This window comes from Helianthus annuus, chromosome 16 (genome assembly GCF_002127325.2).
Source record: "Helianthus annuus cultivar XRQ/B chromosome 16, HanXRQr2.0-SUNRISE, whole genome shotgun sequence".
NCBI lineage: Eukaryota > Viridiplantae > Streptophyta > Magnoliopsida > Asterales > Asteraceae > Helianthus > Helianthus annuus.
In genome coordinates, this window is record NC_035448.2 from 114,319,701 (window position 1) to 114,334,638 (window position 14,938).

Consider the following 14,938-nt stretch of genomic DNA (forward strand, 5'->3'; position numbering starts at 1 on the left):
AAACACCACTGTACGGGATGCGCAGTGCGACCACTCGGCTTAACCATGCAAAACAGCAAACATGTATTTCAAGAAAGCCAACAACAACTACCCTTATAAGTCCAGAATCCCTCCTAGACGATCAACTCAACTAGAAGGCACACTGGACTGAGGGACTTGAAGAGGTATGGTCCCAATTCCTTGCCTACATGGCAAAGACCACACCACTTTTCCATCCTACATGGCGCCTACATCAGCAAACGAATACGGAAGCTTCTAGAAGCTTCTGAAGGAGTCAAGGTGGCACCAAAGATGCTCTCATCGACAGAAAGGACAGGAAGTGTCACCACTCATCAAGCGCCATGTAGACCTGCAGCAAATCAAGGAGCAGACCGACAGCAGCGGTACGATGTTTCCAGCGTGGACAAATATAGGCGCGCCACGTGTACCACCACCCTGACCACAGCAGAGGAGACCAAGAGGATATTCCCCTTGGTCGGACAGCTGGCGCCCTATAGCAGCTGGCAAGGTTGCTCCTCCCTCTTTCACCCTCCAGCTATAAATAGGACCCTTCATCATCCAGGTTAATTCGATTCTCTCCACTCCATACTCTCACACTCAACACACACTGTTTTATTTCCTCAGAACAGTACTTATTCTCACGCCGGAGCCCGGTTAAGAGGGAAACCCCCGTATTCCCCTCTTAACGAGCTAACGGTGTTGCTGTTTTGCAGGACCAGTCTTTTGGCGAGTAAGAAAGGAGATTAAACCCACGAAAGAGACAACCCAACTAGTTAATCATTGGATTTAACAAGTGTTTCATCACTTTTATAAAAATACGTAACAAGGATAAACATTTAAACTTTTGATCGGATTCTATAGAACATCCATGCTTTAATTTCAATGACGATGATGACGGTGGCGATGACTGGAATAATTGCAACTTTTATTAGTTTTTTAATGTAATTTGTTTAGTAAAATCAATTTTTAGTATTTATTTTTTTGTTGTGTAGTATTATTTAAAATTATAATTTTAAATAAAGAAATATATTTATATTAAATTAAAAACATTGATTAAGAAATAATTAAAGTTTAATTTAACGCTCCCTTGCTTCCATGTTATAACAAAATTTCTAGACATTTATAGATAGATACTCGCAAGTAAAAACCAAATATAAATATCCAAAATAAAACGGTATACGGCACCACCTATTCACACTATAAAATCAAGCATCGACAGTCGGTCACCAATCCATAGAAGACACATTAACCAGAAGGATTCAGTTGAAGCTACATTCACCATGGTTAAGGCAATCAGAGTTCATGAATATGGTACACCTGAGGTCACTAACTCTTCTTCTCTCTTTCTATTACAAAAGTAGATATTCAAGCATGTGTGTGTGTGGTTCATATTCCATGAGGACATTATCTTCAAGATGCTTCGTTTATACTTAAATCTACCATATAAATAAATTAATAATAGTAATAATAATTGATAGTTATTGATTTTAATGTAATCGTTGTTACAGGTGATGAAATGGGAAGATGTGGAAATAGGAGAACCCAAAAGTGGAGAGATTAAAGTGAAAATAAAGGCGATTGGGGTTAACTTTTTGGATATTTATATGCGTAAAGGTCTAGTTCATGATTTTACTCCACCATTGCCATACACACCAGGTGTGCTTCTTTTCCTCCTTTTTTTTCTCTCTCTCTAATGGATGACCGTGTAGAACACTAGAACTTTTATGATGGTAAATCATTGGAATTTTTTATATTTATTTTTACTTTTTTTATCTTTCGGTGGTTTGGAGAAGTTTTCTTGCTTTTTAGTCAAATTTTGGAACATGCAATGAGATTGTAGGCGGATGTGAATAGTGTTTATGAGGATCCTTTAGTTCAACTAGCCGAAGTTATACATGTGTTAAGAGTTCGAGATGAGTTGGCAAAAATGTATTGGCTTTTTAGTATAAACACTGTTCGCTAGTCAAGTCACACTAGCGAATCATTAGCAGAGCCGTTCGAGATGAGTTGGCAAACATGTATTGGTTTTTCAGTATAAAAACTTGGTCATATTAGTGGATCATTATTTATTAAACCATGCGTAGTCGTTGGGGTGAATAATGCCCCACCCTTGGGCGTTGTGCGCCATGTGGCAACCCAGTCAGCAATTGTGCATTTTTCTAAAATGGGTGTAGTGGAGATGTGGGCATTATGTTAAAAAAGGGGTATAAATAAAATTAAATAAAAAAAACATTAAAAAACTTTATTGGACAAGAAAAAGTAGAACATCACTTATTGGCCAAAAACTTTTGAACATGGGCGTGGAAAATACGACGCCAAACAGCAAAGATTCAAAAAAAAAAAAAAAAAAAAACCGCCACGGGGGCCATGAATGGGCGTGTTTGGGCGTTTTGGGCCAAAAAAAAGGCCCCAATTTCTCACCACTACGGGTGGTCTTAGAATCAAAACAAGTTCTAAATGTTGACTAGAAATTATGAAAACTTCCTAATGATAAAAAAAAGAGTAAACTGCCATTTTGGTCCCTGTGGTTTGGGCACTTTTGCCATTTTAGTTCAAATCTTAAACTTTTTAAATCTGGGTCCCTGTGGTTTGCATTTTGTTGCCATTTTGGTCCAAAAGTGAAATTTGACCAGAATCCCCAAATTAAAACCCTCTGTTTTGTCCTTACCCTCAAGGGTATTTTGGTCATTTTAGAATTATTATAACTAAATATTAATTAAATCTTTTTCTATTTATGATTAAATATAATATTGTCTCTCTCCTCTCTCTCTCTCTCTCTTTCATAATATCATTTGTCTCTCTCCTCTCTCTCTCTCTTAAAGAAAGCTGACTTCTGGTTTTCTTCAATCCTCATCTCTCTCTACATCTCACCTTCTTCATTTCAAGAACTAATAAAGCTGAAACAAACAACTATCTTGATCACTTTTACGGATATTTGATAAATACAATAAGCCGATTAACAACAACATCAATCCGATTACACCGAAACTCTTTCAGATCTTGAATATTCTTTCAGATCTTGAAAATTCTTTCGGTGGCGGTGGTGTTCGAGAGACACCGGAGTCGCAGCAGGAGGAGCAGTCACAGGGGCCGTTGGCAGGAGCCATTGGAGGAGCTTCCACAGGAGCCGTCAGAGGAGATGCCACCGGAGCTTTCATCGGAGCTACTGGAACAGTAGAAGGTGACGCAGCCGGCAACATTGTTACGACAGTTGACGGTGGATGGCGATTCGCTCGCTGCTCACCCGTCTTCAGTCACTCCGGTATGCCCTTTGTCTCAATCACTGTATTTATACATCAAATACTCAATACAGACAACAAATCTTGTGCAGTTAGGGTTCAATTTGATTTCTGCGTTTGATGTATGTGTGAAACAGATACAAATTAGGGCTAAACATGATTTCTGATGTATGTGTGAAAACAGAACGGTTAAAGAGTGGAAAGGGAACCTGCTTCGACTAGGATGATGATCTTAGAGAATCCCATGCCTGCTTGCATCGCCATGGCTGCGATTCAAGATTTGCAGAAACGAACGAATTCGTGTGAAGACGGAGATGCTAGAGAGGAGAGAGAGAGAGAAGAGAGGAGAGATGGGTGGTGGGGATGATGCGGTGGTGGGGGTGGTGGTGGTGTGGGAACTTTGAAGAAGATGATTTATGTTGAGAGAGAGAGATAGATGTCTGATGAGGTTGAAGATGGTGATGATAATGGGTTTTATTATAATTGAGTTATAATAAAGAGATAATAAATTTAAAATGACCAAAATGCCCCTGAGGGTAAATACAAAATAGCAGGTCATTAATGGAAAAGCTGGTCAAATTTGAAATTTGGACTAAAATGGCAACAAAATGCAAACCACAGGACCCAGATGTAATAAGTTTGAGATTTGGACTAAAGTGGCAAAACTGGCCAAACCACAGGGACCAAAATGGCAGTTTACTCTAAAAAAAATTGGCAAATCATTACACTTTTGTTCATCCATCCTCACCATTGTTTGAGTTCAACCTTTGTATTTACACACCAACAATCTTATAAACAACTTTTAAATTGTAATTTTCTTACTCAAAATTCAACATCAAGATAGTTTAAATACAGAAGACCTTGAAAAACCCATAACACAAAGATGTCAAAAATAATTGCATGAATGGCATCATCCTTTTGTGAGATATGAGATTTCTGAGATCTTGTTCTTGTTGCCATTTTCTATTTTTATATGAAAACTATATGTATATCATGTGGCTGTACTTGTTACAGAACAATTGGGGAAGAAGACATATAAATACTCTATTCCCAGATTTGCTGCTTTTCTTTGGCCTTCAACACTCCAACCCATAGCTTTAACCTTTCATATTTTAAGCATAAAACAATAACATTTTAAGTTAGATTTATTTTGTCCCAACGTACTAATGGGGTTGATATTCTCGACAATCAAACCGAAGGTTTGGAGTCAGCTGGAGTTGTAATCGCGGTGGGTACTGATGTCACGACCTGCAAAATTGGAGATATGGTGGCTTATGCTAACTACCCTGTGAGCGCTTATGCTGAAGAACAGATACTTCCTGCAGATAGAGTTGTACCTGTTCCCGCTTCTATTGATCCTATTATAGCAGCTGCCGCAATCTTTAAGGGATTGACAGCTGAAGTTTTGGTCCGGCGTTGCTTTAAGGTGCGTAAAACATTGCTTATAGGTCGGAATCTATAGAGTCAAAATGGGTAGTTATATGACTGAATGGTTGGTTTTGGAAGTAGGTTGGACCTGGGCATACAATACTTTACCATGCAGCGGCAGGAGGTGTTGGATCTTTAGCGTGCCAATGGGCAAATGCGCTTGGGGCCACTGTCATTGGGACTGTTTCAACCAAAGCTAAAGCGGTGCAGGCGAAAGAAGATGGATGCCACCATGTGATCATCTACAAAGAAGAAAACTTTGTTGATCGTGTTATGGAGATCACATCAGGAAAAGGAGTTGATGTAGTATATGAATCTATTGGGAAGGACACATTTGAGGTAACAGATAAAAATTATCGGTTTATATATAGTAGTAATATTAAGTAGAGAACCGTAAGAACCGCATAATGTATTTTGATATAGTGAGTGATGGATATAATTGTAGTTAAAAAAGAGTGGGATAATGCGTTACATAACTGCTATCATAGTTGAATCCAAAGGCACGAGTGCATTATGTGGTTGTAGCGGTTCTCTGCTCTAGTACCACCCTCATATGTTATAAACAACAAACAATCTTTTTTTTTTCTTTTGAAGGGCTCGATGGCGTGCTTAAAGGCCCGTGGACACATGGTGGTATTTGGGATGGCATCAGGTGAACACGAACCTCTAAGATTCCAAAAGGTTGCAGAAAAAGGAATCTACTACACTGCTCCAACGATAATGCTTTACACAAAAGAACGTCACGAGCTCCTTGCAGCTTCGGAAGAGCTTTTCTCTAACATTGAGAAAGGAGTCTTGCGGGTTCGTGTAAATCACAAGTACCCTTTGTCACAAGCGGCCCAGGCCCATTCAGACATGGAGAGTCAAAAAACCACAGGTTCCATCGTGTTGTTGCCCGATGCCTAGTCTTATTTAGTTGTTGAATCTATTGAATAACAATAATAATAATTTACGAGTCATTTTGGTAAGATGTATGCTGTTTGCTCATGGCCAGTTATTCGTGGTCTACACCTTTACGCGTGTAAACATATGTATGGTTTACCCCAACCGCCTTGTTTTTCACTTTGATTTCTCTGCTTTTCGGTTCCCTTAACTCCACATCTTCCCATTTCATCACCTGTAACAATTGATCACAATATTATAAAACAAACAATACTCACTGCCTTTATTCAAGATTTAACCATATACCACTTGGAATCAAATGATATTAGAAGCCAGAAGGGTGATTGAAGATGACGAGAAGAAATTTAGAAAGTTGTATAGACTCGTCTTACAAACAAGGGAATGAAAGAAATGCAACTAATTAAAAGGAAACCACTAACTATAGGACTTAATAATTAACCAATGAAAAGGAAATAGAGATGGGCAAATCGGGGTTTTTTTTTATACCCGGAACTGGTTCCTAATCGTACCTAGTTCTTGACTGAGTTTGAATGGGACCGATTCTTGTAGGAACCGGTTCCGTTTTCTACCCGGTTTCAAACCAAAATTACCGGAACCGTTAGTAACCGAATCCTGGTAGATTGTAACCGGTTCCTCCGGATAACTTCCAGAAAAAGCTGCAAAACCTGCCGGAATCGATTCCAACGGCTATAATGCCGTTAGAAATCGATTTATTGCCATTAAAATCGGTTTCAAGTATTTATATGCAGATCACCATCAAACAAAACATACTCCCACTCAAATCGGTTTCAACTTTCAAGTTACACCTCAAATCGGTTATGGCGTGCAACGATGAAGTGGACATGGTTTTGGAAACCAAAAGAAATCCCCAAGTTTGGAAGCACTTTGACCTGTGCTTAATGACCGATAGCCATGAGATGGCACGATGCAAAGGTTGCGGCATGTTCATGAAGGCTACGGCAAACTTGACGCTTAAAAAACACACCGACCGTCATTGTCCGGTTACAAAGGCTACGGCGAAGAAAAGTGATGGCGGTGGATCATCTGGAACCGTTTCTTCGAAGGTTTAGTGTGTTTATGTGATGTTAGTTTGAGTGTGTTTTATGTTAATGTTATGTTTAGTTATGATGTTGGTTTTATGTTAATGTTATGTTTTAATGTAATGTAATGTTCGGTTGTAATGTTTGATTTTAATGTAATCGGTTTTATTTTAATGTAGCGGGTTATTTTGTTTACGAATGAACCAGTTCCGGGTAGGAACCTATTTTTTTATAAAATGTGGAACCGGGTAAGAACTTACGGGTTTTTAAACCCGGACCGGTTCTTCTATACAGCGGGTAGGAATTGAAACCGGTTACAGATCGAATCTACCGGGTTGGGTTTGGAACCGGTTATTATGCCAACCTCTGATCTTATTTAGTCCTTGAATGTCTTGAATAATAATGATTTGCGTGTCATTTTAGCAACATGTATGTTGTTTGCTTATAGCCACTGATTTGAGGTCTACACACTGTTGTTGAGCCACTAGTTCGTATTTAGTTCATGCATTAAATAATATATTATGAGTAAGTAACTAAGTTTAATGATCAAGGTTTAGATTTGTATGTGTAATAGCCCCCAAAAAAATCTTCACTAAAGTTTTTTATAATTAAGTTTTTATTTTATACCGTCGGTTTTAATTGAGTTTAAAATATGAGTTATATTGGCTAGAGGTGGTCATGTTTGTGGATTGACGGGTTAACTATTTTAATTATAAAAATTAATGTCATTTTTTCATTTGTGTTTGAAGTTTTGTATAAAATACGTAGTTGTTTTAAATTATGGTCCTAAAAATCAAATTTTAAATAAAAATAAAAAAGTAAACACGTTAACCAGGTTAATAAGGCCCATTTAGCTATGTATGTTAGCACATCAAACTAACCCGAACTCGTTTCTACTAATTCCAAACTCATGAATTTTGTGTTAGGTTTGTGTGAAATAACAAAATCCACACCCTACTTTTGAGCCAAGTTTTCATTTTAGTTAAGCTTTCTATTTCATTTGTGTGCGGTTTACATGTCGGTTACCGCATATGCATTTTTGTAGATTAGCGAGTTAACGTCATCCCACACGTTATGCCGGGATACTGAAAAAGTTAAGATATAATAAGTTTTAAAAGTTCATATAATGTCGGCTGGTCAAATAGGTCGGCTATTAATAATCAGTGGCAGACCCATGAATTTTTTTCATGGGGGACGGAAATTTTATGGGGTGGTTTATCGATTGTTAAATGTTAAAAAATGGTCCACTTTGGGTAGCGTCGAGTCAAACCGAGTCACATACTAAAAAGATTAAACCTAATTAATGTCTAAATACACAATAAAAATTCATCATTCTTCACTAGAAATACATTAGTACAATATATTTACAATTGCTCTTTATAGATTTTTAGTTTTTAAATTTAGCCATAATGTAATAAAATTCATAAAACTAGAAAACCCTCTAAACAAATATTTTGAACCATATTAAATAAAGTAAAAAGCTATATAAAAAATGTATGGAAATCTTAGAGAATATCTCACGCTATTAACCCCAAGCTATTAACCAAAAGTCTCAAACAAACATTTTCTTCTCTTTGAACCTAAAATCCTATTATTAAAAAATAGTCTAACAGATAATGGTAGAACTAGAACTTTACAAGACATGAGGGTCATAATAAAAAAGTTTATATTCTCTACTATGTTACAATTACTATTTGTATAAACCTAAGGATGATCAAATAACTTTAGGGATTGTTTGGTGCGCGGAATGTTTTGGTATTGAAATTGCAATTTGTATAGGAATTAGAATTTAAAGGAATTGGATTTGGAATTTAAACATTCCAATTGGAATTGGAAATTGTTGGAATTGGAATCTCAATTCCATTTTTGACGTATTTGATTGTCAAATGCATTGGAGTCCATCACCCCGACACCCAACACCCCCGGTTCGGATCGAAACAGTACGGGTGGAAAGAGTACGGGTCGAAACAGCTCTCGTCGAGACAATTTGCGTCAAAAACAATTCGGGTAAACGGTACGGGCGAAACTGTTCGGATCGAAACAGTACGAGTCGAACAATTCACGTTGAACGGTTCGGGTCGAAACGATTCTCGTCGGAACGGTACAGGTCAAAACGAATCTCGTCGAAACGGTTCAGGTCGAAATGGTTTGAGTCAGAACGGTACAGGTCAAAACAGTTCGGGTCTAAACGGTTCGAGTCGAGACAATACGGGTCGAAATGGTACGGGTCGAAATGGTGCGGGTCGAAACCGTTCGGGTCGAAATTGTACGGGTCGAAACGGTTCGGGTCAAAACGGTGCGGGTCTAAACGGTACGAGTCTAAACGATTCAGATCTACACAGTACAAATCGAAACGGTGCGGGTCGAAACGGTATAGGTCGAAACGGTTCAGGTTGAATTAAACGGTTCGAGTCGAAACGGTACGAGTCGTAACAGTTCGGATCGGAACGGCTTGGATCGAAACGGTACAGATCGAAACCGTTCAGGTCGAAATGGTCGAAGATTCCAATGAATTTACTAAAATTCCTTCACATATAGGATGGATTTTGAATTCCTTTAGTTAAAGGAATTTGAAGGAATTCATGTCAAATTCCAATTCCAATTCCATTGTGAACCAAATACATAAAGATTGGAATTAAGATTCCAATTCCATCAAATTCTGTGAACCAAACATCTAAAGAAATGGAATTCAAATTCCAATTCCATTGAATTTCTGCGAACCAAACGCACCCTTAGTTTTCTCTAATGGAATCAAGGTTTAGATAGGTGATTAAACCCTAAATTACATAAATAATAATAAACAAACCATTAAATAAAAGAATAAATCTGGATATTTTAAGTTAATGGTAGGGTTCATCTACAAAGTTCATTTTTCCTACAAAGTGTACAAAGTAATAAAACACTACAATTTCAGCCATAAAACACACTCAAAACCCACAAATAATAGAGTAATAGAGTGAAGATCACTAAAACATAATATCCAAACCCTAAATGTTCATAGAAACTTCAAACACACCATCATAGAACTATGAATATAAAACACAACATGATAATCAACATAAAACACATAATGTTAGTCATTCGATAATCAAAGTCTTATTATTCAAAATATAACACAAAACTCACAAGTATGACGTTTTAGTAATCTTCACTTTGTTATTTGTAGCATTTGAAATGTTGATTGTATGTCTCTCTATTAGCGCATATATTGTATATATTTTGTATAACATATCTTTGATATCGTTTCCATACTTAGCGCATTGTAATGTTGTATATATTGCAACTTTTTCTAATGAATGAAATCAAGAGTTTACATTCCTATATGGTATCACGAGTCCAGTGAGCCAAACCCTAAATTGTCGTCGCCCACCCTCCCCCTTCTTCTTCTTGCTGCCGTCGCACCCTCCCCTTTCCCTACTGCCTCTCTCGATCATCTCCTTCTTCTCATGGACACTAAGATTCACCCGGCCATGACGGTCAACAACATCAAAAACATGATTCCCATCACCCTCGAGGTCGAAACATCTGATTACACCACCTGGACCGCCCTCTTTGAGGTCCACTGCAGCGCCTACCAGGTCCTTGACCATCTCAAACCCAAGCAACTCGCTGTCGCCCCTGCTCCCGCCGCCGGCTCTCCTGAAGCCGCTGCTTTGGCCGAGTCGGAGGCCCTCTGGAAGCGCCTTGACTCCATTGTCCTACAGTGGATTTATGGAACCATCTCTACCGATCTCCTCTGCATCATTCTTACCCCAGGCCAAACCGCATGCGAAGCTTGGACTGCGGTTGCTGATCACTTCAGTGATAATAAAAGTGCTCGCCAGGTTCAACTCCAACAGCAGTTCTCCAACATCCATCTTGATGCTTTCCCTTCCATGTCCGCCTACTGCCAACAGGTCAAGCATCTGGCAAACCAACTGAAAAACGTCGGGGCACCAGTTGATAACCAACGTCTGGTCACCCAGCTTTTGAGTGGCCTGACCGATGCCTATGACAACATCTCCACGGTCCTACAACACCGGGATCCCTTACCCGAATTCAGTGAATGCCGCTCCCGCCTTACCATGGAAGAAACTGAAAAGAAAGCACAGGCCACACGAGCCGCCTCTACCTCCTCCACCGCTCTCGCAGCCGTGGCCAGCCCTTCCGCGCCTGCTGACCAGCCTTCTACTCACTTCTACACTGCTTTTCGCAGCCGCGGCCGGGGTCGTTCCCGTGGCCGAGGTCGTTCCGGCTCAAGGGGCGGCGGTCGTGGTTACGGTGGTCAGCCCCAACATCCTTATATAGTGTTTCCCAACTCCTGGACGGCTCAGCAATGGGGTTATCTCATCAACAACACCGCTCCACCCTATGGCACACCGCCTTGCCCCTACCCGACCAACCCGCGGCTACATAACCCCACTGCCGGCATCTTAGGGCCACATCCTGATCAAGCTCACATGGCTGCTGCATTCACTCCTACGGACATTCAACAGGCCCTCTACACTCTCGCTCTCAATCAACCTGACCCGCATGGCATCATGGATACGGGCGCAACAGGCCACATGACCATCCCCCAAGGTAACATCTCTCCGTCTGTTTTTAATACTTGCACTAACAAATTTATTACAGTCGGTCAGGGCCGGCTCAAAGTTTTTGGTGGCCCTAAGCGAACTATAAAGTCGACGGCCTTTTGAAGTGATCCTTTTTACAATTCGACATTGAGTTATTGGTATAAAATTATAAAAAAAATGATAGAATAATAGGCAAATAGCAATCTGCTTAAATTATCGAAATGTCTGTATTATCAATTGCAATGAAATAATCAGATTATCACAATGCTTATATCATTAATCACAATGAAAAAAACTTATGATAAATCAGATTATGAAAAAAGAAAAGAGAAAAGAAATGGAAATTGGCAGACAAAAAAAACCCGCATAGTTACCCTGTTCAAGGGTGTTCAATAAAAAGACAAAAAAGATATAAAATGGCTATTGCTTAGAATCGAACTAGAGACATAAAAGATATAAAATTGCCTACATAATAAAGGAGGGGTCTTCAAACCACTAAACTACAATAAATGTTTGCTTATACAAACATATTATTTATATTAATACCCACATTAGATTAATATATATTGTTTTTTTTCTTCAAAACGGAGGCCCAAAAACTTTTGTGGCCTAAAGCCCTAGCTTCACTTAGATGACCTTTGGGCCGGCCCTGCAGTCGGTAATGGCATGACCATTCCTGTTATCGGACAAGGCAACTTCACCCTACCCCCTCCTTACCCCCCACTTAAATTAAACAATGTCATGATTGCCCCACATCTTATTGAAAACCTTATTTCTATCCAAAAACTCACCACCATCAACCTACTTTCTATTGAATTTGACCCTTTCGGTTTTACTGTGAAGGACCTCAAGACCAAGGCTCCCATCCTACGATGCAATAGCTCGGGCGACCTCTACCCGCTGACTGCTCCTCTTCCTTCCGTCTCCAACACCTCTAATGCTTTTGCTGCTACCTCTCAAGATCGTTGGCACCAACGACTCGGGCACCCGGGCGCTTCTTTATTGCATTCGTTATCTTTACCTATTTCATCTACTATTGATAAACATAATAAAACTTTATGTGAACCTTGTATTTTTGGCAAGAGCACTAAATTTCCCTTTTATGATTCCCCAATACTACTTGTCTACCTTTTATGTTATTCACAGTGACATATGGACCTCGCAAGTGCCTAGCATCGGGGGCCATCGATATTATATTTTGTTTCACATGTCTTCTCCATTTTTTCTCAATTTAACGCCTTAATAACCACCCATTTGAAAAGAAAATAAAACAATTTCAATGTGACAACGGAAAGGAATACTCCAATTCTTCTTTCCAAACATTTTGCAAACAACACGGTATGCATTTCCGTTTTTCATGTCTCTATACCTCCTCCCAAAACGGCAAAGCCGAACGTAAAATACAAACCATTAATAACATGATACGTTCTCTCCTTGCCCAATCCCCCCTTCCTCCTAATTTTTGGCACCACGCTCTTGAAACAGCCACCTACTTACTCAACATCATCCCCAACAAACACCATAAATTTCTCACCCCTACCACTCGGCTCTACCACCGTGACCCAACTTACGATCATCTTCGGGTGTTCGGTTGTCTGTGTTACCCTATACTTCCATCCACGACTATAAATAAACTTGCCAACCGATCAAAACCTAGTGTTTTCCTCGGCTACCCACCTAACTATCGGGGCTACCGTTGCCTCGATCTTTCCACCAACACCTTCTACGTCTCCCGTCACGTACATTTTGAGGAGACGGTCTTTCCTTTCGCCTCCACCATGCCACCCGCCCCTCGAGCTTACGAATTCATGTCCGATGTTTTTCATCCGCTCCTATGGGATCGGGTTTCCTACCCCTCTACTCGTCCAACCGCTACCCCGCTCACGGCCCAACCCAACACCTCACCCACGGCCCAACCCAATACCTCACCCACGGCCCAGCCCACTACCTCTTACCTGCAACCGAACTCGGCCAACCTACCTCCGTCCAATCCCTCGTCCAGTATTCCCACCCGGATCATGCGCACACGCGCAATGGATGGTATAGTTAAACCCAAACATCCGTTCAACCTTCACACTTCTACCATCGTCCATATACCCAAAAATCACCAAGTTGCTTTGTCCGTACCCGAGTGGTTCAGTGCCATGTCTGACGAAGTTAGTGCACTTATTAAGAATGAGACCTGGGAGTTAGTTCCTCGGACACCCGACATGAATATCATACGCAACATGTGGCTCTTTAAGCATAAATTCAGGTCCGATGGGAGTTTGGAACGGTACAAGGCTCGACTGGTTTGTGACGGTCGGAGTCAACAGGTTGGTATTGATTGTGGTGAAACATTCAGCCCGGTTGTGAAACCCGCTACTATTCGGTTGGTTCTTTCTCTGGCTCTCTCTCAAATTTGGCCAATTCATCAGCTAGACGTTACAAACGCCTTTCTTCACGGCAACCTGGCAGAAACGGTCTATATGCATCAACCCATGGGTTTCGCAGTCGAGATTTTCCAGATTATGTCTGCCGTTTGCGCAAGTCTCTATACGGTCTCAAGCAGGCACCTCGAGCCTGGTACCAGCGCTTTACTGACTTTGTCTTGTTGCAGGGGTTCACACAGAGTAAATCAGATCACTCCCTATTTATTTATCGGCATGGTCGAGACACTGCATATCACCTTATTTATGTCGACGATATTATCTTGACCACCTCGTCGGACGATCTTAGAAGACGTCTAATGTCTGCTCTCGCTAGCGAATTTGCTATGAAGGATCTTGGTCCTCTCACTTATTTTTTGGGCATCTCGGTTACACGGTCTGGCAATACCATGTTCCTTTCTCAGCAACACTCGAGACATTATACATCGTGTCGCTATGGATTCTTGTAAGCCAGTCGTGACCCCTGTCGACACCAATCCGAAGCTCAGCAGTGCCTCTTCCACTCTGTTTGCTGACTCCACTACTTATTGTAGTCTTGCTGGTGCTCTTTAGTATCTTACTTTCACCAGACCTGACATCTCCTATGCTGTTCAACAGATTTGCATGCACATGCACTCACCTACTGAAGATCACTGGAATGCACTTAAATGTATCATTCGTTATTTACAGGGCACCTCGGAGTACGGACTTCTTCTAAGTCCTACTCCTAACTTATCTCTTATTGCGTATACCGATGCTGATTGGGCTGGATGTCTTGACACTCGTCGCTCCACTTCTGGATACTGTGTTTATTTGGGTGACAACCTCCTTTCGTGGTCTTCTAAGCGGCAAGCCACAGTTTCTAGATCCAGTGCTGAAGCTGAATACAGGGGCGTAGCTAATGTTGTTGCGGAAATTTGTTGGCTCTGAAATCTGCTGCTTGAACTTCATCGCCCATTGTCTCATGCCACTTTGGTATACTGCGACAATGTTAGTGCTATTTATCTGTCTGGTAACCCCGTCCAACATCAGCGGACGAGACATATTGAGTTGGATATTCATTTTGTTCGAGAGCAGGTCCAACCGGGGTGTGTTCGCGTTTTGCATGTGCCATCGCATTACCAGATTGCTGACATATTTACTAAAGGGTTTCCTCGTGTCCTGTTTGACAATTTTCGCTCCAGTCTCAACGTTCGGAAGCCTCCCGATTCGACTGCGGGGGTGTATTAGCGCATATATTGTATATATTTTGTATAGCATATCTTTGATATCGTTTCCATACTTAGCGCATTGTAATGTTGTATATATTGTAATCTTTTCTAATGAATGAAATCAAGAGTTTACATTCCTATACTCTCCATGTCGAG

At 40.5% G+C, this 14,938-nt stretch overlaps 1 protein-coding gene across 2 annotated transcripts; it reads left to right on the top strand.

Annotated features, from left to right (window-relative positions):
* Window positions 1-1,163: 1,163 nt before the first annotated feature.
* Window positions 1,164-5,729, top strand: LOC110916603 (quinone oxidoreductase). Of its 2 annotated transcripts, none has more exons than XM_022161309.2 (5): window positions 1,164-1,322; window positions 1,509-1,656; window positions 4,439-4,665; window positions 4,749-5,006; window positions 5,262-5,729. In XM_022161309.2, the coding sequence occupies exons 1-5, from the start codon at window positions 1,281-1,283 to the stop codon at window positions 5,571-5,573; spliced, it is 987 nt and encodes a 328-aa protein (XP_022017001.1). In that variant the 5' UTR covers window positions 1,164-1,280; the 3' UTR covers window positions 5,574-5,729. The 2 variants fall into 2 exon arrangements, with proteins under 2 accessions (XP_022017001.1, XP_022017002.1); XM_022161310.2 differs by having other exon boundaries at window positions 1,186-1,311.
* Window positions 5,730-14,938: the final 9,209 nt, after the last annotated feature.

Excerpts from the sequence above, each read along its gene's own strand:
- LOC110916603 (XM_022161309.2), top strand. The coding sequence starts at position 1,281 with ATGGTTAAGGCAATCAGAGTTCATGAATATGGTACACCTGAG. Across the intron at positions 1,657-4,438 it reads ACCATTGCCATACACACCAG|GTTTGGAGTCAGCTGGAGTT; the intron begins GTGTGCTTCTTT and ends ATCAAACCGAAG. Across the intron at positions 4,666-4,748 it reads TGGTCCGGCGTTGCTTTAAG|GTTGGACCTGGGCATACAAT; the intron begins GTGCGTAAAACA and ends TTTTGGAAGTAG.